This window comes from Strongylocentrotus purpuratus, unplaced genomic scaffold, assembly GCF_000002235.5.
Source record: "Strongylocentrotus purpuratus isolate Spur 01 unplaced genomic scaffold, Spur_5.0 spur5_contig_838, whole genome shotgun sequence".
Taxonomy (NCBI): Eukaryota; Metazoa; Echinodermata; class Echinoidea; order Camarodonta; family Strongylocentrotidae; genus Strongylocentrotus; species Strongylocentrotus purpuratus.
Genome location: NW_022145544.1, coordinates 805,530 through 830,312, shown reverse-complemented (window position 1 = coordinate 830,312; position 24,783 = coordinate 805,530). Strand labels below are relative to the sequence as shown.

Here is a 24,783-nt window from a genome sequence, read left to right as displayed (position 1 = left end):
CCCATCGCGGCACTAATGTCCTTTGGCAAGACGTTAATCTACATTTGCCACTTTCCACTCGGGTGTAAATGGGTGCCTGATATGCTTGAGCCCTAGTTACTTTGGTAGCTCGTCTACAACCAGGGTAATATGTGTAAAGCGCCGTGAGCATCAGAGCCTGGCGGATACCGGCGCTATATACATATCCATTTTATTATACATTCACGGCATATTCTACCTTTGCAATCTTGTGGTACAGTAGGGGTCTGAGTAACTGTAATGAAAATCAAGAGTACACTATTTGTCATAAAAAGGATGCTACCACTAAATATCTCTAGGACTGAAAAACTCTGAGCTGAAGAGGAGCGGAGAGGAAAACAGACAATTTCAACAAATCACTGTCATAGACAGCAGGAAAATTCATTACCCGCACAGTCTGATGTTATTAATAAACAAAGATTTATTTTCCTGCCTTGGAAAAGGGAGGGGGCAGGGCAAAAACTGCTAATGCACAGTTCATTTGCTCACATACAAGGCAAGGGGTTGCAGTACTCATACAATATATTTCTCTGAATGACAGATTGTGATTAATTAATAAATCATTAGAAACTTAATGACCAAAATAATTGAGTTATAAATTTGGGTTTCTTATATCTTCATGATGAGAATGGGGGATAGTCTCCACCCCATCCTTGGGGGGGGGGGGGGGGGGAGGGGGCTGTGAATACATTGTGACTGATGAAGATGTATTAAGCTGGGTTGATCATATTTAATCTTCAATCATCCCTAACTGATATAATAGAGGAAAAGGCATTATGAAGGGATTTAAACCCCAAGTCGATAGACAGATATTTATAGATTTGTTTTAGGGAAAGCAGTGCAGTATGCAGTGTTAAGAAACTACAGTATTCGGTTTAACAAGTTGTGACACAATAGCTAATACATGTAAGTGCTCTAAAATATTAAAGTGGTTATTAATTATCAATTACTTTTTTTATTTCATGATGACAAAAGTATAAGATATTTGCTCATACACATATAATGATTAGTGATAATTCACTCTCTTATTGTTTTTGTCTTTTGCACAATCCTAACACATGATTAAACATATTGGAAGTGTTTTTTTTGGTTAAAGTCCATAAATGACAAATAAAATCTTTTAGAAAAACAGATAGGAAGGGGGTATTTTAAGGTTAAATACTTGCGATAGATCATTGACATTTGATCATTTCCATATTCAAATGTCTTGATGAAACTGCACAACAATTTACTACTCTCCCAGGCAAAGGTTACTTTCAAGTAAATTGGCAATATCTCAAATAATGGCATCTATATTGCTGGCATTATACTACTTAGGATGTTACTACAGCAACGCACTCATATTTACCCCCCTCTTTTACGTAAGCGGCCCTTCCATAAAAACGTCTAATGCATGCAATTTTCGCTGACCTGAATAACAAGGAGGACTAGGCTATATACTATTTCGCTTGGCAGCTAAAGAGGTATAGGATCCCCGATAACTATATTCATACTCTACATGCATGTAGGCTGAAGGTAAAATGTCTATCGATGTGTTCCCACTAATAAAATGTCATGGAAACAATATCAAATGTATATGATTTCCTCAAATATTAAGTTGTTACATGTTGGGTAGCTAAAAATATGTGAGATAATAAAATTCTTTGTATTAAAGTTTCTTTTTATTTAACTTTGGGTGTCCCTGGTAAACAATACTTATGCTATAGTAACCTGTATTACAGCCCTTGAGGAAATATGAAGAAATCAGACATTGCAAAATCACTACAAGAGTACAAACAATACATTAACCAATCCTTTCAAACCAATCACAAAGATAAAATCTTTGCAAATTTAACATCTGTTTAATTTGTGCATTTTGTACATTGGAGCTGAACCAGAAGATAAAACCAAAAGCAAATAATTTATTGATTATTGCTCGGAGCTTCCTACTATGTTTGTTTCCAACATTTTAGAATAAAGTCATGTAGAGTTCAACCACGATAGAATCCTAGTTGAGTTCTGAGAAGAGGTGAAAAATAATTTGTGAGCGCTATCATTGTTACTATGCAAGTGTGGAAGAACATCAGAGAAAAAAACGTTCTTTTACAATGCAATTGCATGACCAGAATCAGCTTATATCTTTAAACATGTTTAACAGTAATGTTTAACATCTCAACTAAGCATCTCAACGTTCCGTTGGAGGGAAAAGACAACAATTAAACTGGTTTCCGACTCCGGAGCATGTGTGTGAATGCATCCGGCCGGATGACATCCTCAAATAGCATCCTTGGGTAGCGTTGACACAGCCCAGCTAAGCTAAACCAAGCTCTGGGGAGATAAATTATTTCTTACTAACCCATATCATATCTGATGGAAATTTAATGGGTGGGTCTCCACACTGTAATGAGTTTCAAATCAAATTGGTTGAAGGCATCCATGCATACTTAGCATAATTTGGGGGCAGAGATGGGGCTTGAATTATGCTTGTTTTGTAACCCGATAAAAATAAAAAAAATGCAAGAAAGTCGTTGCATGTAATTATGATCAAGGACATGCTGATTGCGGTGATAAAGAGTTGTTGTGTGTTTTATCCATAATAGGGTCTACTTAGCAGAATAAGTATCAAAACTGAAACTCATTTCCATAATACTCTGTTTGAATTATAAATAAACCCACTCCTTTACTCTCTCTCTCTCTCTTTCTCGCTCTCTAACCCAGTAAACTTGTACTGGAAGTACAGTGTATGTAGGATAAACATACACATGTATGCTTTCATTTGGATTGGAGCTGTACATGTAAACTAAAATCATATCGAATACCAAGACAATATCACAATACTACATCAGATTCTCTAGATGTGATTTTTCTTTTGAATCAGGATGCTCAATCACAAATAATTTGAGTAAATATTCCCTTGTATTTTCCACTAGATATTCAATTCTGTTCACAAGAAACTGTTCATTAGTGTAAACTCGTTTAGTTGATTCCTCACATTACATTCACTTCCTCCTCGCAGATGTTCCTTTTTTGTTTTGTTCATAAAGCTTTTATAATAAATCCTTCCAGACTTGTTTAGCTGTGTTAGTGATAGTTTCAAAGGAGGAATGCAGACACACTTGGACTATCTTGAAAAGAAGTAAACCTCCAACGTACCATTTATTGAATAATTAATATATTTTTAAACTGTTATTATTTTTCCATTTCTATCATTCCTTCCAAAATTCTTTTGAGCTCTCTTTGCAAAAGGACATCTACACTTTGTCCAATGAAATGGATATACAATGACAAGGAATTGGGCTGAAGATCATAGCCTTGTAGCTATACACTAGAAAAAGCACTAAATGATATTACCGTATTAGACTAAAGGAAACATTAGATTTGTGGCTTACAAACATATTGTTCGTGAATGAATATAATTTCACAATGTGAAGGTATGCGTTTGTGCTCACAAAATATTAAGGGTTTTTGCCCATAACAATTTACAATTTGTGATCATGCTTTTGATTATATGGTGCGTGGGAACCACTGCATGAATGAAAGGTGCTTATAATCCGAGTAGGTCATTTCAGGAAAATTCTTATACCGGTAACCCTGATGAAATATTCATTTCAATTGCCACCAAAAAGTTTTATACAAAGCTAGTAAGCTACGTTTCAACTTCATGAATACAAATTGCACATTTACATGTATGTTCATCTAAACCAATCAAATTATGAATTCTACGAGGTTTTTAGCCACAAATATACTGCGTTTGAAGGAGAGAGACTAATCTGTGAGACTCAGTTCTGTTATGCTGCAGCTAATTGAAGTCATCAATCAGCCCCAGGGGGAGAGCCATGTTGTGAATCGTTGACAGAGACATAAACACTGAAAATCCCTACTCCCAATAACGCTGGCTCCCCGCACTTATCGATTCTAGTCACCAAGGTCTTTGATCTTACGGTATGACTAAGTCCTGGAAATTTAAAAATGAGCGCAACAGTTATTCTTCGACCTACTGTATGCATTTCAAAAGGCACAGCATTCTTTGTAAATTTGCTCAAAATGACGAAACCATTTTTGACGCACCATGCATCAACTCTCACGTGCTCTGAATACTTCTGTAGATCAGGTAGAAGTACCGTACACATTCAAGACTTTGGTCACGGACAAAAGAGCACTGTTCATATCCCATGAAAAAATTTTGCCTACATATTCTCTAAGTCAATTCCAGAGTCGAAGAGATTACATTTCCTCTCATATTCCCCAAAAAATCTATTAGACATTAGGACTTTCGGTCAGGTCATCCGAGATGTACAACTTACTTGGTTCATTGAACCAGGGAGTATCATGAGAATTTTGTTCCCTTGCTAGTAAATACCGGTAGCACTGACCCATCACTATCTTGACCTACTCAGGGAATCATTACAATATCATCAATTCCTCAGGCAACCTTTCAAGAGCTGAAATTACCATGGCAACCTATGCATACTACTTGTGATCAGAAATAGAGAAGGGTGGGGTGATGAGTGTGTGATAATGTGTAGTGCAGGGTGAGGGATAAAGACTGGCAGGGCAAGAGAAAATGAGAGAAAAAGGAGAGAAAAGGAGAGTGAATGTACAAGAGAGAGAGAGAGAGATGAAGCAGAGGATTTACATATAAAATTTATATAAGTACACATGGGCAAATTAAAAGACCGTAATAAAGATTCTCTATTCCTTTATTCAGGAACACACAATTGAGACCTAGCAGTCAGAACAACAAAAAGACAAAATTGGTATCAAATTTTCTCTTTTCGGAGCAGGGACACATGGACCATTTTTTTTCATTTCTTCTGAAAGAAAAAGGGTGTTTCCTAAGAGAACAGTAGATACATTGTTTGTTTATTTCCTTTTCTGGAGATTTTTTTTGAGAGAGCTTTGAGGTTTCTACAACTAAAGAAAGGAATTATCAAACTCTACTTTCACCTCTTCCTTTTGCTTGACAGAGCAGTCCAAACAAACAAAAAAACACACACACACACACACCCAGAATCGCAATCCTATTCAGAAAGCTTGTCCAAAGCCCTCTTCTATACAGACTGCTCATTTAAATACCCATCCCCTCTAGAAATGAGAATGAGATGAATGGGATGAGAGCCAAGAAAGAGGAAAAAGTCCATGATGAAACAAAATGCTACAAGTCAAATAGGAAGGCCATATGTGTGGTGACTCACACTCCAGCCATTGACCTGAGCTGAAGAGGAGTATGTATCCCCTATGCATATTAGCAGAAATTGGAATCCAATGTATACTACCTGTACCTGATTTGCTATTACACAGGGGATGTCCTTCCTATTCACAAGATCGTGCTGAAGTGGGCACAGATGTAAACTTTGTAATTCATGATTGGGATTTCTCTCCCTTGTGGGGGGGGGGGGGGGGGGGGGGCTGATATTCATGAAAATTCCTCAGCAACGGGTGCATACTGGAATCCTCCCAGCGAAAGCTCAGAAAAGTTAGGATTTCATCTACATGGTGGCAGCTACTGAGTACTGTTCTTAGTGTTCTATGTCATTCATACAGTTACTTTGGAATGATGTATGCATGTAGAAGATGCGATGTACCTGACAATTCACTAATTGAGAAAATTTATACCAGTACACACACACACACAAATTAGCGCAATTAATGAACAATTATTAAACAATTACCGTAAAAGAATGCTGCACCCTCAAAGGAACTGATGACTTCAATTGAAAAAATAAATGAAATAATGCATTTCATTATAAAATTTAACAAATATTTATTTTCTTCAACGTCGATCTGGCGCTGCTCAGTGGCTGCCGGGCTCACGATCAATTGGGCAAAAAGAATTTCCGTTTTGGTTTAATAAAATTTGGAGTGGACTATTAGGCTATTATTATTATTATTATTATTATTATTATTATTAAAGCAATCTTTTTAGAGACTGACAGAATTATTGTAACTTGTCAATTCAATAAAAATTCAACATAAATAGTCATCTCATTTGACAGTGATGGATAATTCTTTGGAATAAACCTGCAGATAAACGCATCAAATATCTCTAGAGCTTAGACTTAAACGTCCGGTGTATGAAAGTTGGTAGTATTCAGGATTAACATTTGAGAGAACTAATCTAAAATTCCGGGCAATGACCATGAAAATAAAATACACCTAGCCACAAGTCACCATTACAGAAACGTGGAAGTATATTTTGACAGATTGAAAGGATATTGGGTGTGATGTATAGCAATCAGTCAGCAATTTGCTTCCGAGCAAGCTTGATGTCCAATGAAAAAAAGGGAGCAAATTTCAATTGATGACTCAAGGATGACCCATGCAATATCTCTCAGAATGCTAGGCATGTATTTAATTGAAAGGAAATAAAGCTAAAAAACATTGTCTTTTCAAGGGTCACAAGAGAAAGAAGTGTCTGCAAGAGCAAGCAGAAAAAGACTCTTCAATTGCATAAGATGCCAGAGTGAGAGAAAAAAACTATTAAAATATTTTGGCTAGCTTTGTTTCCAGCAAAAATAGATATGGATCATTGGATGGGACTAGAGAATTGTCTCCTAGAAGTGCTGTAATGAAATTCCTATGGAGTAAAAAGAGTTGGAAAAGGTCAATCAATTTTAGTGGAATTGCTCAAACCTCCCCCCCCCCCTCTCTCTCTATCACTTCACCATCACAGCTGTCTATGGGATCAACTGCTCTATATATTGGGCCATATATCATCGCCTAATGCCTTCCCAATCAATCAATGAACATGTCCTTTAACTGGTCACTCCAGTAAAAACAATCGGCAGCTAATTCAGGCAGTCAATCAATTTCCTTGACCATGCAAGTGCCAGTGGAGCTAGGGTACGTTTATGCTCAACTTTTTCTGCCCAGAATGAGGCATTTGTTACGCGTTTAGTTCAAAACACGGTTGCGTCCTTTCTCATTTTTGTAGAATCACTGAAAAACGGCAATTGTAAACTCACAAAAAAGTGCGTTTTGGATCGGCGATTCTGGGGAAGCATAAACGCACAATCATTTGTAAACATGTTTAAATAGGATCAACGTAGCATGCGTAGTGTAGGTTTGCGAATCCAGCTGCAGAGCCAGAATCATGCCTGGAGGAGCCAGAGAAGTGAGCATGAACAGTACACAGTGGAACTGCGATTACGATGAGCGTTTCAAATCGCTCAATCTGCCTTCAAAATTGAGCATAAACGTACCCCTAGATGGCGGTTGTTGGACCTACAGGCTACAACGGATAAGAGGAGAAACAGATAGGCCTACAGATAGAGGCCTTGGCTTGAAGTGATAATTGGGACATAATTGAAAGGCAAGATTACCTAGTGAGACACCCTTTGCTGTTCTGACAGACAAGGTACGATTCTGATCAGTAAAAGTGGGAACAGGGGGTTAGGATTCTACTCTTTTAGACCAATATTGAAATCATCAAAGGAAGTAGTAGGCATTACAGGAAATCCTGAGTGTTTCCTCTCCATTTTAAAGGGCCATGCATGTACAGTCGTGGCATACTTTGTAGGTCAAAACAAAAAATGAAAAGTGCAATCATATCTGTCTTTGACATATTGCGATACTGACAAATAATATTCCATTAACAGTTACTTAAAATGTACAGTGTAAGCAATACGTAGAATGAAGTTAGAAAGAAAATTGTTGAATAACAACGATATTTGGATCATACATGTAATATGAATCACAAGAGATTGAGATGATCTGGCATTTCTCCCTTGCATTGAAATATGATAAAATTAGTTTTAGTTCTAACCAAACCCATACAAAAGGATGCTACGGGGTGTTGATCAAATAATCTTGTCCTTCTTAATTCCGACCATTCCTCAATCTATCACATAACATTTTCATGCAATAATTTTTTCCTGCTCCTTACCATAGCTCAGCATAATATATGAATCCCTCACCTCATACCCCAAGATGACTGTAACAGGCACTATGCCACATAAATCACTAATGAACCTCAAAAACATCTGGAATGATGGGGAAAAATTGCAGATATGTTTGCACCATCATCATCAGCATCGCCTCAATGTACGTGGAGATATGCTTGCGTAATTGCATGATTTGGATTTTTATGAGCGTTACTACAAGCTTGTGTGGCTAAAAGTAAAACTGGCTATGTATTCAAGACTGCATCATAACACATCATATGTTTATACATGTACTTTCTATTGTGCCATATGACTAGAAAACAAAAGGTTAGTTGAGTGGGCATAACAAGCTCTTGCATACATGTACATGCATGTTCACGTACTGACCTACGTGTACATAGAATATATATCATTATTTGTTGTGGTAAAACTGGTCTCTAGGTAAACGCCGGATGTAGAATAGTAATATTTTTTTTAATTCAAAGCTACAAGTAAAGGAATTTCAGGTTCTCATTTATGAAATCTTTAAACATCATTTAGGCCTCTAAATATAACTTACAGAATAATTTATCAAACTGGTATTCCTTGACTGCTCGCATGAAATGCCCCAAACTCATTTTGCTCTCACGTAATAGTAAAAGAATAGAACCTTGTAATGCCAACTTCTAAAGAGATATCTCCCCTTCCGGGTCCCTCCCTAACATGAAATATATAGGCCTATAACTGTATTCTCTGCGGAGAAAGTATTATGAAATGAAATATAAATCCTAATGAAAAGAAAAGCGGTAATCAATAATTAATTTTTCTCAAACAAATAACATACATTTTCTATTTTCAAAACTGAAAGAGCATCATGAAAGATAAAAGAAACCCCTTTTTCCAGTTAAAATGGATTGACTCCTTAACCCCAAGACTGTATCAGCTCTACAGCTCGCTCATTTAATGAATTCAATTATAACTGCCAAAGCTCTGATAGTGAGGGGCAAGTTGTGAATATTGAATTAGTGTATACTTAGCACAGACATTCAACGACAAAATGCTAAGCGTATCTCCTTGCTCGTAACAACCACAGCTACAATATAAACCTCTTCCAGTGTCAAGGCCAGGCCGTTTCTGGAGGTAATATGATTTACTAGTGAGGGTGGGGGAGGGGGGGGGGGGGTTAGTCTTGGGAAGAAAGTATCTGTGAGTGTTTATACATGTTGTTTGGTAGTGCCATAGCGGGTCAATGGTAGAGCGTCCATGGTTAGTAATCAATAGATTGAGACCATGACCTAGCTTACTTTGAAGATTTTCAGATTATGCTGGATAGCTTTAATATGAGAAGTTTAGTATCTTATAGACCGTGCATACTTTGTGTAAGGTATCCCCTTTAAAGCTACAAGCCCGTCTCTCATTCTGAATGGGTTTCTAATGCTGTCAACAAAACTGAAATATACCAAATCTGGAAAAGGGAAATTATTACCTGGATGAGAAAGGGGGGGGGGGGGGTAAAGCCTACCTTCTCCAGACACCATACAGTGTAGATTACAACACAGTTTCATTTCAGCAGGTGCGTCCAAGTACAAACAATAGACCTGCTATACGGTGTCCCAAACAACGTAAACATCCAAATGTGTGTTGACTATGGGCGTGTTCATGCTTCACTTTTTCTGGCCAGAATCAGGCATCTGTTACGCGTTTAGTTTAAAACACGGTTGCGTTCATGCTTACTTTTGTAGAATCACCGAAAAGGGGGCAAGTGGTATTAACCTTGGCTCATGTTACTTCAAGAAAAGCCTGTCTTATAAACCTTTACTCTCTAAAACGTAGAACAACTCACATTTTCACGACTCACATTTTGTACTACACTTCATAAATCACAGTCAACACTTTCTTACTCTGTGCCTAGTAAACTAAAGGTTGCTTTACCTGTACATATTAAAGATAAGTGTGTGCGTGTGGGGGGGGGGGGGGGGGTTCAACACAAGTTTCCTAGAAGCAACTTCTCTCTCTCACAAAAGCAGTATTCCACTGGAAAATTGAAACAGGAGTAGAACATTAAAAAAAAACTCTTTAGAATAATGAGCCACTTCCTCGCTTCTCAAGACAAATAATATGGCAGACAGAACAAAAAATAGAGAAAACATACATCTATAAAGTGTATCTATACCACAAGAGAGAAATTATCAAGGGGAAGTTATTTGGACAGACCCTCACAAATTGGTAAGTCAATAATTTTGAAAGCATCGGGTAATTATCTCCACGAACGGACCGGCCACAGGCAGGCCATATTGATTTGTTCTCTTGTTTCAGGGACTGGGTTATATTTCCACGCATCACAAGCAAGTCCTCCTGTAGAGTGATCTTTGAGTGATCGAGGCTCTTTGTTCTATATGCATGACCATATAAAATAAAATATGATTACGAATATGTACACTCATTTGAAGACTGTTAATCATTTCTTGAGCAAAGTCATCTGCAGGGAGCCAAAAGGGCATTGACTCGTCGTTTAAGGAAATGGGTTTATGCCTACTAGTGCTACTGCCTTCATGCTGTTTATGTGAAGATCAAGCACTCAAACATTGATCTACTAATGAAATAAATCAATGGATGAGTACAATTTCACAGACAGAAACTGTTTTCTAAGGCATTAATGACCTACTACATCAACTGTGAAGTGGTTTTCATGACTAAACCACTACAGGGTACGATGATCATATCATGCCATGCCTGCTCATTTCGAAGCTAATATTCAGCTGACCCTAATCACTCTTGACATTTTGCTCCGCTCCAGGATTAAAATGATATCCCGATGGCGAATCAACCATCATCATCCTCTCTATTGATGTATGGTTTCCTCTCAGAAGGTTTTTTTCAGGAACTGGGTCTGACTAAATACATTATGCAATGCCGACGGTGCGTTGAAAGCCAATGGAAAAGAAATTTCAAGAGAAAGAAAATGTTTGGAGAATTGTTTCTACCTATTCTCTGTTGTTGATCATGGAATGAATGGGCAATAAATGCAATTTTTCGAACAAGGAATATGAAAATGAAACTAACAGAATATCGCAGAGAAACCATCGTTAAAGACATTAAAGTGATATAATAGTTAGTCCAACAATATACTAGTCCCACTATCATCTTACCCATTGTAAGAGAAGTCTGACATTGCTGCTATTAAGATGCAATGAAGATGCTCCAATTGAACTTTTTAATTTCAGAAAGGCAAGCTGTTTAAGATGGACACTTCCTCACTTTTTCAAACATTTCACCATCGTTTTTGAAGCTCAAAACCGAGAAAGACAGTACTTTCTTAAAACAAAATGAAAGGGGAGAATAAATCAATTTTCGGAAAAGAATGATATAAGACGGAGAAACTGATAGCCTAACTTCAATTTTAACAGGTCTCTTTCTGGTTCAAGTATCGCTTCTTGTGTGAATGACGTACCTGGCATTGAGGCTACACTCGATGTCTCGACCCCTTTCAAACCCGCAGCTGGGGCTGGAGGAAAGGCAGGAGGGGGCTTGATATCAGGAAACTCCTCAACAGAGCCCCCATTCACACCTGAAAGGATAATAATCAACAAATAATGCATAATTTGGTAGTGTTTGGTCATGGATGAAGGGCAGAGGGTTGGAAATAAATCCTCAGAACTCCCACTCACACCTAAATGAATATGATATATAATTTGGTACTGATCATTCATGGCCGAAATTACACTTGATTCACAACATATTTGACCACAGAAATCCAAGAGGGAAAATCAGCACAATAATGAGGGTCTTTTTAAAAGTTGAATAAAGCTGATGTTATAATATTTAGTTTTAGATTACCGGTAATGAAAACAATGCAAATATTGAAGCTAATCTGATTTGGAAAGAATTCAGTTTTCTTTTGGCAATGTAGCAAACAATAAGTGCCATTGACTGTAGATGCGAAGGTTGAGGGTTCGCATCCCGACACGGCACTAATATCCTTTGAGGGTGGATTTGTTTGCAACCTCTTTATTGGGGGGGGGGGGGCTTATTCCCTTATCATGTTGTTTATCATTTTGCTTATCATACGTATGAGCCCAAATTTCGGGGCAAAATACTAAAATCTTGCATGACTTGTGCAAAATGGCCTCCCTTCTCCCATATATAACATTTGTTTTCAAGGTGCTAGTACGTGTAGCGCTTATTTCATTGAGGACTGGTGTTCTTAATTAAATCTTTATACAGTCTTTAATATGAAATATGATGCCTTTGTAACGTTCTACATTATTCATAAACTGTACTCTCTGTAGATCTCTTTTCTCTAGCTCTATCTAATGATGCAGTCCATGTTCCCCCTGGTAATTAAATACACCATGTGATCTATTGAGTGCAAGAAGGCCCTTACTACTACACTCTGACATGGAGTCAACGTCCTTCTAACCCTCAACAGACGAAGCATACTGTGGTCTCTGAGGGGTTCTGTCCATACCTTTAATGTCACTCGCACTTGAAGTAGACGATGACCTTTGCGGGAGATCCTTGGGCTTTGGGGGCGGGGTGGGTGGACGTTCCTCCTCCTTAGGTACAATTTGTCTTGCCTTTCCTGCAGAAGATAACAAATGGACATACATGGATTGAATCTTGGGAGAAATGAAGAGTACACCTGTCTATGTGATATCAATTGATGGAAAAGAAAATGGACGAGTGCAATCTGCGGGTATAACTCGTTCTTGCATTACCTGGCAAATCAACATCAGAATAGGGAAATGGTACAGGTATGCAGGAGATATGGGCAAGGCGAGAGATAATGGAGAGAGCAAGCGTACATAGAATAATAGAGTGAAGTAAGAAAGAGTTGTCTTGTCCTCATTTTTGTTAGAAATTGGTATAGTTAAATATATATACCCGTAATTAACATTGTATAATCCGCCCTCTTTTTCGCCCTAAAAAAAAAAACTTTTTTGGGGGCCGACTTTTTAAAAACAGTAGAGGACCTAGGATACAACCTTGTGGTACGCCGTGTAATAGAAGAAAAATTGGAGAAATTATTATTATAAACTACATATTGAAATCTATTAGAAAGATTACTTTCAAACCAAGATGACAGACAAATTTGAGTGTTGTTCTATTTTCTAGGTGGTGAGTCAACACACCGATTACTGAACTGGGAAACATTGCCAGACATAGCGCCAGGTGGAGGGGAATAAATCAAAACTTTAAAAAAGAAAAAAAAAAAAAAAATACACCATTAATTACGGTATATGAAAATATGGATGGTTAGAAATACAGATATACAGTAAACTTATTAGAATGTGAATAAATCCCATTTAGATAGGTAAAAATTCAAATTCAGTTTAAGATAATGTACTTCCGGTGACAAAATTGATACATCACAATATAAAGGTTGGATTACAGCTATTATTGTATATAATGGAAATATCATTATGCCTCATGGAACATTATCACAACCACAGCGATAAAAAGATCTCACAGAAGTACAAAATTACCATTATATTTTTGTAATTACATTTTTTGCTTTTAAAACAGAATATATATTTATTTTAGCCATTATATAGGTTTTTTGTATTAAAAAAAAAGAGAATGGTTTGGTAATTAGGTAGTGGTATAATGCTCATAATCTTCCACTTCATCTTCCACTTCCATTTTGGTCAATCTTCATCCTAATTCTCTTTCAAAGCCCATTCATTGTTAATGTCAGATATAAATGACTTCCTATCAGACACAATGCACACAACATAAAACTCTGTATACCGGTACCCATCTCTCAAACCCATCTCTTAAAGATGAAGTTGAGTTTTGGTCATGCGATTGCATTGTGAAAGAAACGGTGTGAAATCGACCAGAAAAGGTTGATCATCTAGCATATAAGAATTTGTGTGTATCGCAAGGTTCTGGAAACATCAAAATGATAAGAAATTTGGATAAGTCTTGGTAAAGTTACAAACACTGTACACAGAAAGATGTATATGGGACTACACGAACACGTGGCGTAAAAATCCTACCCCCCCCCCCCCCCCCCCCCGAGTTTTACGAGTTATATGACATATTTAAAATATAAAGGCATTTGAAGAGCCATGCTTTTCAGGGAACATGTCTTATCTGATGTTCTTCCACACTTGCATAATAAGAATGATAACGCTCACAAATTATTTTTCACCTCTTCCCAGAACTCAACCTTCTCTTTAAACCCATCTCTCAAACCCAAAACGGTTGTGCATAGCAAATGTACCTGGGGCTACGAAATATGAATGCTATTCCCTCGTTTACCAACAATGGTAATTTTAACCGCTGAATATTCAATCAGGCTGTGCTAATGGGGTAGGTCAATGGCCTGCAAGCCTGGCTGTATACTCACTGTAAACACCATGTTTCACAGCTAAGCACAAATCTACTGTACACAACTACACATATCCTTTACTTGTGCGATTTACATCTATAGCAGAATGGTTCTCACTATGAATTTTGCAAATATTGATAATGAATCTACTTCTCTTTTTGATTTTGCAAATATGGAATTTAAAATTTGCTAAATTTAATAATAGAAACAAAAATAACAATAATGATTACAATAACAATAACGATAATAGATATGAAATTCCATGATTTTATCAAAATGACTAAAGGGGGATCAAGGTTAGATGACATGCCTAAAATACATCTGAATAATAGATAAAGTGATAACAACAATTAATTACAGGGATTCAATGTTTGCCTAGATATGTCTAAAACTGAAACAGTATTATACAAACAATAAGTGAGTGTGACTTTTATATACCTGGAAAACATTGATTGGTGATAAATTGATATACATGTACATGGTATAGATTCTTTCAAGAGCATGAGTTATACTTATTAAATGACTTGGGATCTACGTCTAGGCTCATGTCCTGAATTTAAATTAGACGTAGATTTAATGAACCGCAAAATGCACTGTTACGCCCTCACACAGGCTAATTTTAGCATTTGACTTGATCCTTCATGAGCATTTTGAGTGATGTGAACAGACCTATCTTTGCACTGACAAATGCACTTGGGAGCTGATGCATTCTTCTTTGATGTACAGCATAAAGCAGAGGAGATTTACAGCCATACCATGCATTTTTTGAAGCTGTAATTTCACCAAACATGGGAAATGGAATGGCGGATTTCCATCTTTAATGATGATTATTCCCTGCGAATGGAATTATGACGACTTACAAATAGGTATAAATAGCAGTATACATGTAGGTCTATTGGCCTCTATGATTCTTCTCAAAGGCATGGGCCAAGTTTATTTGAATGGAAAGAAAGTATTCATTCATACAGTATAGTTTCATATCCTGTTTATATTTCTAAACGTACATTAGCAAGCAGTTCTAGTCCATGTACCAGCTTGATCATTTAAAGTATGCTGTTGGTTATGGCAATGGATAAAGAAGTGCGTCTCGAAATTAAGAGAGAAACTCACAAGTCACAAATATGTTGTGGCTACACGTAAGTCATAGTTGGCCTACAGTACATATACAGAAAAGACACAGGCTAAGATGCTTACATACATGTATATAATGTAAGTGTATGTGAAGCGACCAAAGAAATGGAAAAACCATGAAACATGTAGGCCTACTTATTAAGCAATAGTATCAGTAACATTTCTAGAAAAAGAAAATCTTTTCACAGTCTTTCATATCCTCATGAAATATGTTCTTTGTCTTTAATGTCATCATGCCTTATGGAGATGAGTATATCCTTCCAGGAGTTCTGTCTTAACTCTTATCCAAGACTGGTCAGGAGAGAATCTCGGTCCATCTGTACTTACAATCCCTCTCCTGTTCACTTTGCATGTAACAGAATGTGATACGAGTAGGCCGGTATGTTGACACAGATCTCCTTACTTCAATTGGATCTTCAGAACTCCAATTTGTAGTTATTAGTTTAAATGCTGCTCCAACTGAAATGTGACGATTGATGGTCTTAGGTACCCGAAGGACCTTGTTTTCACTTCATTCCTACAATCAATCAGTCTGGATCGAGACTGGAGAGCATAAGGTCTGCTACAGTACCAATGTGTAGACAGCTACATTCAGTTTAGATTCATTGTGGAAGAAAATATTTTTTAAATTAGAAATATCTAAAGAAGCAGACCCGTAACATTTTGTATACACTCTTATATTTTTGTTTGATGTTCTGCAAATACTTGCATGTCATTTGTATTTTGTTCATATATGAGCTGCAATACATGTATTTAGTAGTCAAAATAAAATGAACTTGAATATGGCTCGGGTGCGGCTGGGTTAAATATACAATCCTCCCAAAAATGTTTGAGAATAAATGCCTTTGACTTTGTCTATGACATCATTTTGCATTTTTTTTTGTTCTTTATAAAGTTGACGGGAAATTGATTGTATTGATTTCCGCTGAATCTCTGAAGTCTGTCAACTTCAAATATCGATATTTCTGACTTTTGTTTTTTTCATATGTTTGATAAAGAAGCTTGACAAGGGAGACAAATTTCTTAAATGAAATCAATGGAATGACTACAAGTATGAAGACAAGTCACATCTCAACAAATTTGTGTGAAATTAATGCAAAAACTAACAAAGCTACAAGACAGGATTAACAGCATTTTCATGAGAATGCCCATCTCTACATTTTTTCTGTATAAGAAATGATAAAATGAAAGAAGTGTTAATCGTGACATTTATCAACAAAACAAGGGATCTTCTCAACAACTAAACAAGTCATTAATCAATGTGTTTATACTTTATATAATAAAAATGTCCCTGTAGATAATTCTTTACAATACAGAAACAAAAATCATTATTTATTCATCTTTGTGGATGTGAAGATTGGCAAGCGAGACAGAAAACCTAAAGCAAAACAAGGGATCATCTCAACAACCAGACAAGTCATTAATCAATTTGTTCATAATTCATATAATAAAATGTCCCATATAGATAATTCTTTCGAACATAGAAACAAAAATCATTATTTTTTCATCTTTGTGGATGTGAAGAGTGACAAGGGAGACAGGAAACCTAAAGCAAATTTAGGGTACCAATATGAAAGTGAATGCAACAAGTCACCACTAAGATGCCAAAATACATGTCAACCAATATGTGTGAGATTAATTTTGAAAACCGTCAAAGGCACAATATACATGTAGAAGTCGCCTACATGTACATTTAGCATTAGAAGCTCTGTAATGAAAATACTAATGCTTCTTATTAGTCATTCCTATGTCAGAAAGTAAAAGATTTTTTCACATGAAACTGAAAGTCTTCTATTTGGATAATTATCAACGAAAGTGAGGGATATCTTTATTATAAACATATAATTCATTCCTCCCTTCCTATAAAGAAACATTCATGCACAAAGTCCTTGCCACACTCAGACAAAAAGCTCAGACATACGGCTTGTTTGATCATAATATTGCACAACAAAATCCTAAGCTGTTATCCTTTATCTGAGAAGCAGATATATTAGTCTGTCTTCTGTTCAATAGGTTTGTCCATGTACATGTATGAAGCATGCATTAATCTTTATCATGTAAATACAAATGGCTGACAGTATAACTCCCTAAGGTACATAATGGATTTAACCTCAGTTTAAATTACTTTGCTCTCCATCCATTCAACAAATTGCTACAAGTCTATTGAGTTTCCTCTGAAACCATACACCACCACATCCATGTGGCATGTTTAGTATGCATTTGGGTTAGAAGACTTAGGAAAATGTATCAATCTGTCCACAAACTGAAGGATGAGATATTGATTTTAATTTTGAATCTGGTGTGAGTCATCCATCAGCGGTGAAACATGAGGCTAAAGAGCATGTTTGCATTGACATGCTGTTCTATGGGTTCACGTCTTTACCAATGACCGTTGGCCCCGGGAATGGAGGATAAATGTAACAAAAGGGGACTTCCGAGCAGGCACGGTGGGACTTACCACAATGGACGTGTGTATATTTGCATGCCAGTTCGGGATGAAACCTTGCACTGGTGCGAACTGTGCAATTAATATACACGCAACTGCACCGAGAGAGCAAATCTATGCATGTCACAGGCGCATGATTTGTGTTTTAATGCACTGAATTTGACGCATTTCACACTGTGAGAAAATGAGTACATGTACATTCATGATGCATTCAAAGATATGCTTTGATATTATTATACATGTACATGGATAAGTATTGACATGATATCAATTCCAACCCCATGCAATATTCTCCTTTGTCACATTTCTTCAATACATATATATATATATAATTTTTAAAGGTTTATTCCATGTATGCTGGCCAGATACTGATATTATACGTACATGAAATTGTGATTTCTTTCCATAAATAGAATGCATACATTCAGCCTTATTCTTCTGGAAAGGACTTAAAAATCAGACAATAAAAGTTCCCCAAATCTACTCTCCAAACAAAGATGTCCATGTATTACATCTGAAGGAATTAGTATGGATGACTAACCTACTGCTAGGGGCACATCTATATTACTAATACGCAAAATCGCCGCGGAGGGTCCAACACGGGCCAAAACGGTTCCTCAAAAACGCCTTTCCCCGACCCCGCCCGCCTCCGCCGTGGCGCGGGGAGGGCGGCACAATTCCACGAGGCCTGTCTCCCGTAACCCGCGTGCCACGTCGACCCCGCGATCGACGTCCATGCCGTTAAACGCGGTTTCGGGCCGGCCGGGGAGGCCGGGCGGACGAGAGCACGGCGGGCGTCGCGGATTGCGAGGAGGCGACGAACCCGCGAGAGCGAGTCGGCAAGGCGTGCACCCGCCCTCTGTCTAATTATCAAAGAGAGACGAAGAGACACACGATGGACGAGAATCCACTCGCGTCAACGGGTGTAGCAAGTCTCATTGTAAAGGCTGCGGCATATCCCGAGTAAGGCCTCTTGCTATAGGATTCGCTTTGTAGCATGTAAGAGAAATACACATTAACAGATGACTCACACAGGTGATGGGATGTAGCCAATATGTACGCTCAACGGGTTGAGCGTACCCGTGTTATGCGTCTTTCTATAGGATATGCTTTGTAGGCCAGGCGCCCATAGTGTACGTGTATTACACGCTCTCAGGTCACACACATGCACACACCACAGTCGATTCGAGTCGAGGCGATTGCGACAACTGGCGCAAACCATGGACCTATTTTCACGTAAAATCTTTACTCTGAAAATAATTATACAAATTCTGTGATCTATGCCAACATAATCATAGTCCAAGCTTCTGTTTTATTGGTCTTTTCATGAAAACTACATCGAAATCACAACAAGAATAGCGCAAATAGATCTGTGATAGTACGCCTTCACGTGACAGTTCAGTTGCAAACTGCCTTGAGTCCACAGTGTATTGCCACGGCAGCTGAGCGCTGCTGTCGGCGGTGCTGTCGGAGCTGAGTGTGTGAGCATGGAGTAGCGGTGACCGGAGTAGCCAGGTCTGTCCGTGGTGTGAGGAGTAGTCTAAACAACACTTTGAAATTGCTATTATTGCTCAGATTTCAATATAGTTTCGTAAATAGATGTATGAAACCTGGGCTTGGATTGTGATTATTCTGGCCATGTATAGTTGTATACTGAATTTCGATAATCATTTTTCAAAGTAAAGTTTTCACAAGAAAATCAGACGGTCGTCATGGTCGTTTAAAAACATGATAATACTTTTAGTATGATACAGTTCTTGCATCAAATCAATTTTTAAAGTATGGGGGGGGGGGGGGTCAGGTAACTCAAAGCGATTTGAGTGCAGGCGTGGTGTCCACGGGTACAAAGGGCTGAACCCCCGAAAGCTCAGGGGTTTTAGGCATTTAATTACGGTCAGATGAGCATATTTTTAATGCCTTATTTGTGACACTGGCAGGTCGATCACTAATTGGCGTGGGGTCCATAGTAGAGTTGCGTACCAACTACGCTGAGCTGAGAGTACGCTGGCCTACGTTACTATACCCTGAGGGACGCAACAAAAGTACGCAAGATGGACGCAAACAATTTAATATGTTTAACAAAATTCGCGTACTTTCGGCGTAGAAACTTGACGCAGAAAGTACGCCTTTTTTACGTAACACTACGCTACTAAACTAAACAAACTGCATCTTTAAATGAATTAATGAAAAATTAGCCCAAGAAAAATGAGCCCCCGAAAGATAAAAAAAAGTAGCCCCCAAAATATATTCGAGTCCCCGAAAAAAAAGAATCTTTCACTGGATTCTACGCTCACAGTCCCACACACAGTCGAGTCAATTTGTGCACAAACCGTCCGATTTTTCGCGTAAAATCTTTACTTTGAAAATAATTATACACATTTTGTGAACAATGCCAACATAATCATAATCCAAGCCTCTGCATATGTAGTCTTTTCATGAAACTACATTGAAATCACAACAATAATAATGCAAATAAATAGTAATTATCGAGATCCTATCTAACATAGTTTGTTTTACGATGCGCCATTCATGGTCAAACAGCATATATTATAAAAATTCTCTACATAAAGATAATCTTTAAAAAATTTGGATAGCACATAGGCCTCTATCTATCTATCTATTTGGCCCCCTCCCCTAGAATCCCGTGGATTTTCCACGGGTCCTGCTAGTTCAGTTCTGATTGTCAGAAACCCATATTCAGTGGGCTCTTTCCATCAAAGTAGGGCAACAATGTTACCTCCATATTTGCTCAGCCATGAAATATGTACCAATTAGTGAGCAATTAGTGTCATTAAGATCGGCTGTAATGTTGACTATGATCCTTGAGAGAGGGAGGTCTCTGCTGTGACATGTTAATCCACCAATCAACGAATCAATTAATCAGTCATCCATACCGACATTCTTCCGGCCCATCAATGACCAAGTCATGTGTGATAGACCAGGAATGACCTGAACATGCTCTGACGAGGATTGTTCAGCAGTCACTTCCCCAACACCCTGAACCTGCATGTTGGTCCATGCTCACGCTAACCAAATTTGTTACTTCAATCCAAATCTTCAATCTTCAAACCATGTACATGTATCATAACAAAGAAGGAACAATAAAGGAATTGAAAGCAAAACTTCAGCAAATTGAGTACTCGGTGATCAAAAACACATTAGTGATCCATTATTATGATAATGCATGTATGATTTAAGCTCCATAAGTTTTAATGAATATTAGAAATTAAGCTCTCATCACTCCATAGTCTTTCACAAAATGACATGTACAGTACATGTACCTTGGCAATATCCATGTAGGTGTATATTATAGATTCAGTACAGATAACTTCATATTAACAGAATGAATGAAAATATCATCCATTTCAAAGATACATCTTCTCTGAGTGGGCAGAGATTTACTTTTTGATATATTTCTTTTAATATGCTCAGATCCAGATAAGGTTTGCATAAATAATCTAGTTGTTATTGTCATAACGATTTTTTTTTGAAATTATCCATTGTAATCTTTATGACAGAAATTTGAATAAAGTAATCTCTTTGACTTTTTGACTTGTTGACTTGTTGACTTGTATACAAGTTTGCATATATACAGTGTGAGTTCTATTATATTACTTTTTACAGAAAATCACAATATGTATCATATAAGAAATGTGAAATTATTTGTGTTGTTTTAGGCCACTTCAGTAATACTTTCTTATTTATTGATACTTATACAGTGAACATGTAGTTTAAATTCTACTTGTATATATCAATTATTGTACATGTTCATTAGAGTCCCTCCTTCATTTTTTATTTTATTTCTTGTGCTGCATGTAATTCTCTTTCATGAATGGACAATCATCCATCCTGCTTAATGTGATACCTTTAAATGGCATAATCTCATTATATTTCACTAATGCAACGGTCTAGTATCTTAAATAGCAATACTTTAGGATAGCGCACTATTGTAAAATATGTTTACTAAGCTATTCGCAGCATCTCTCTACCAATTTCATCTTCTTTTCCAAAAGACTGAAACTTGAAAGTGCACTCACCTATGAATCCAACTAAGAAAGTGCAAATCTACAAGGAACTTTTCTTTAAATTAAAAAAGAAAATCCTCTCCATTATAGGCAAAATTTATTTCAGAAAAAAGAAGGAATGTGGCAAGATGAAAAGGATGCTTACTGCAATGCCTCAGGAAATGCGGTTTACAGCAATCAGTTTTAAATCTCATTATACAGCTTGTGGATAAAAAGGACAGCATGAGCATGTTCAGGTGTATAATTCTGCATTTGCACGTGCATGCCATCATCCAGTAGGTTTACTGTGGAAAATGGTCATCTTTGGTAAACATGCAGTTTTCCTAGTTATACAGACACTAATAATCCTATAATAATGATGATTATTACATAAATCGAAGCACTTGTATTATCTTGTATACTTGTGCACTTTTCACCTACGTGTACTTTTTTTTGTTTAACCAATGGCATTGAACTACATGTGCATGCATTTCAATACAAATAACATGTGTGAAGCAGTCGCACCTACAAGATTGGCTAAAAACATAAAAAGCAGAACCTTTATTTCAATCCCAAAAAGGTAATACAGTTTCAGGATATTTCAACAGGGTCAACATTTAGATTTCATATTTTTGTCTTCATCAATCCATTTTGGAAATACCAATGTACATGTAGAAGGGTAGAACACAAAGAAATTACATGCCAATTGATAATTAACATGTGAATTTGAATCTGAACTTCACTCAAAGCATGGCAGGAGATGGTCCAGTTGGGACAGGTATGCAAGTTCAACAAACTGGAGAGGCTTTAGAAGCTGACATCTGGAGAGCAACAGACGAATTGTGTCTCTGGCCTGATTTCATCTCTAAATTATCTCATCAGTCCTTCATCCATATAACAAGCACACATCCTCCTCATCACCCCTCCTCTCCTCTCCTCTCCTCTCCTCTCCTCTCCTCTCCTCTCTTCTCTTCTCTTCTCTTCTCTTGACAGCTCCTCAATCAGAAGAGACTCTTGGGTGCATCTTTGATTAAAAGCCTGCTTAAATTCATGCGGGCAACTGAAGCAGTCTGTCCCAGAAATTCATGTGCATGCAGTTAAAACAGAATTGGTTTCAGAGAAAAATCTTGAAGTAATCTTGCAGTTTGCATTGCTGTACATATTTTGATGGTACAATGTACGTGTACATCACATTGTGTAATCCTGTTTTTTTTCTCCAATCCTGAAATAAATATAAATTTACTAATTAGATAATTTAAGGTATACAGAAAATTTAATAACCCATTGAGCTAAATATTTAATTACCATACATGTAGAAATCTAGTTCCATGCTGTCACAATTCTCATGAGGGCTCACAGAAATGTGAAAATAAGTACTGATCCATATCGTACTATTTTAGTGTCAATATTAATTGGAGCACTCAAAAAGTATATTTCCTGCATTTATGGGATAAATTCCTCTTTTCCTCTTTTCATTTAAATTAGTTTGCAAACACTTATGCATAAACTTAAATAGAGAAATCACAGAACCATGTCAATCAACAACATAATTTGGACTTTTGAAGTTTGGGTAGATCATCATCAAATTGACAATCTGCTACTTGTTTTCTTTCCTGAAGAAGAGGTTCACTATATTATTCAGAAACAAAAATGATACTACCATATTCTCTATATTTACAATCATTAGCTAACAGGATGAAATTTCCATAAGATGGTTACCCTTAACGTAATTAGCCCTTACCCAATTTCATTTCCGCGATGCCCTACCTAATTTAGTCATATTTCAGCCACACCAAGGTGGTAAATCAATGCACTCCTAGTTATCCTGGGGTTGCTTGACCTAAGTTACCTCAACAAGATGAGTTTATGCCAAAATTAAAATGCTTATTTTTTAATATAAAAACTCATTAATCAATGGCTTTTGATAAGTTTACGTATGATTTATATGTAAAATTAACCTATATTCATTCATATTTACACTTAAGCCATGAACTAGAAATATGCTTTACTTAGTAGATACATGTACATGTAACCTATGCAAATAAACTGCTTACAAAATCATTGTTATCATTTTTTTTTTTTTTTTTTTTTTTGGGGGGGGGGGGGGGTAGCCTGAAATCCTGAATAGATAATTCCTTTCTACAAACAATATTGCCTGGTTAGAGGGTGTGGCAATTTTACTTAACATTCCTTTATCACCTAGTAGTGGAAAAAGGCAATCCCCTGATTGAAATTCATTGGTACTTCACTACGTTCATGTACGAGTATGCAAGCACATGTGCACATTTATAACACCTTTTGAGGTCACAGAACAAGCCATGCACAATTGAACATGTGATGACTCATACCAAAGAAACTTTGCCATTGTTGTTAATGGGAAATTTTGCAGAAATTATGTATCAAAGTACAGGAAGAAGAAGGAATTCACAAAGGGAATTTCACAGTGGGAAATATTGAATGTCAATTGTGCATAGACCTGAGAAATTGATGATATATGGATGCTATGCAATAATTCTACTCACAAGAATGTTACTGAAATGTTGATTTTAAAGAGTAATGTTAAACAAATCAAGTTTGTTTGATTTGTAACAGAATGTATTTTTTGAAGTAATATTGCTTCAGATGAATTTCAAATTGATACATACATTTTTATTTAAGGAAACCGTTGAGAAAAACCCCACTGCATCACATACATATTTGATGTTGATTGCAGAGTACCTACTACTAAGTTCCCTATCTGAATCCAATACATGTACTTTTTGTTATCATGGATATAGACCTAAACGTAAAAGCTACAGTTTTGGTACTTTTTGTATTCCTATTTTCTTCTCATATTTCTTTCACAACGCTATCCCCTAGCCCATGTTTAGCAATGGGTACATTTTAGTACACACCTTCTAAGAGCAGAAGAAGTGTTAAATTATCATATCCAATCAACTCTGTCACTACAAAGCAGGTTGCTTTAGATCTACTCTAGATATTATAGTGACCAGCACCCACTCAGGG

At 36.9% G+C, this 24,783-nt stretch overlaps 1 protein-coding gene across 7 annotated transcripts in view; it reads right to left on the bottom strand.

Moving 5' to 3' along the window:
• LOC592873 (protein TANC1) overlaps nucleotides 1–24,783 on the bottom strand; it is an 88,757-nt gene that overhangs the window by 29,048 nt on the left and 34,926 nt on the right. For all 7 annotated transcript variants that reach the window (XR_004064333.1, XM_030986739.1, XM_030986744.1 and 4 more), the window contains 2 exons: nucleotides 12,328–12,441; nucleotides 11,311–11,427 (listed from right to left, as the gene is read on the bottom strand). Coding sequence is in view for 6 of the 7 variants with exons in the window: in XM_030986739.1 (XP_030842599.1) it covers nucleotides 11,311–11,427; nucleotides 12,328–12,441 (231 nt within the window). In the remaining variant the exon portion in view is untranslated. The remainder of the gene's footprint in view (nucleotides 1–11,310; nucleotides 11,428–12,327; nucleotides 12,442–24,783) is intronic.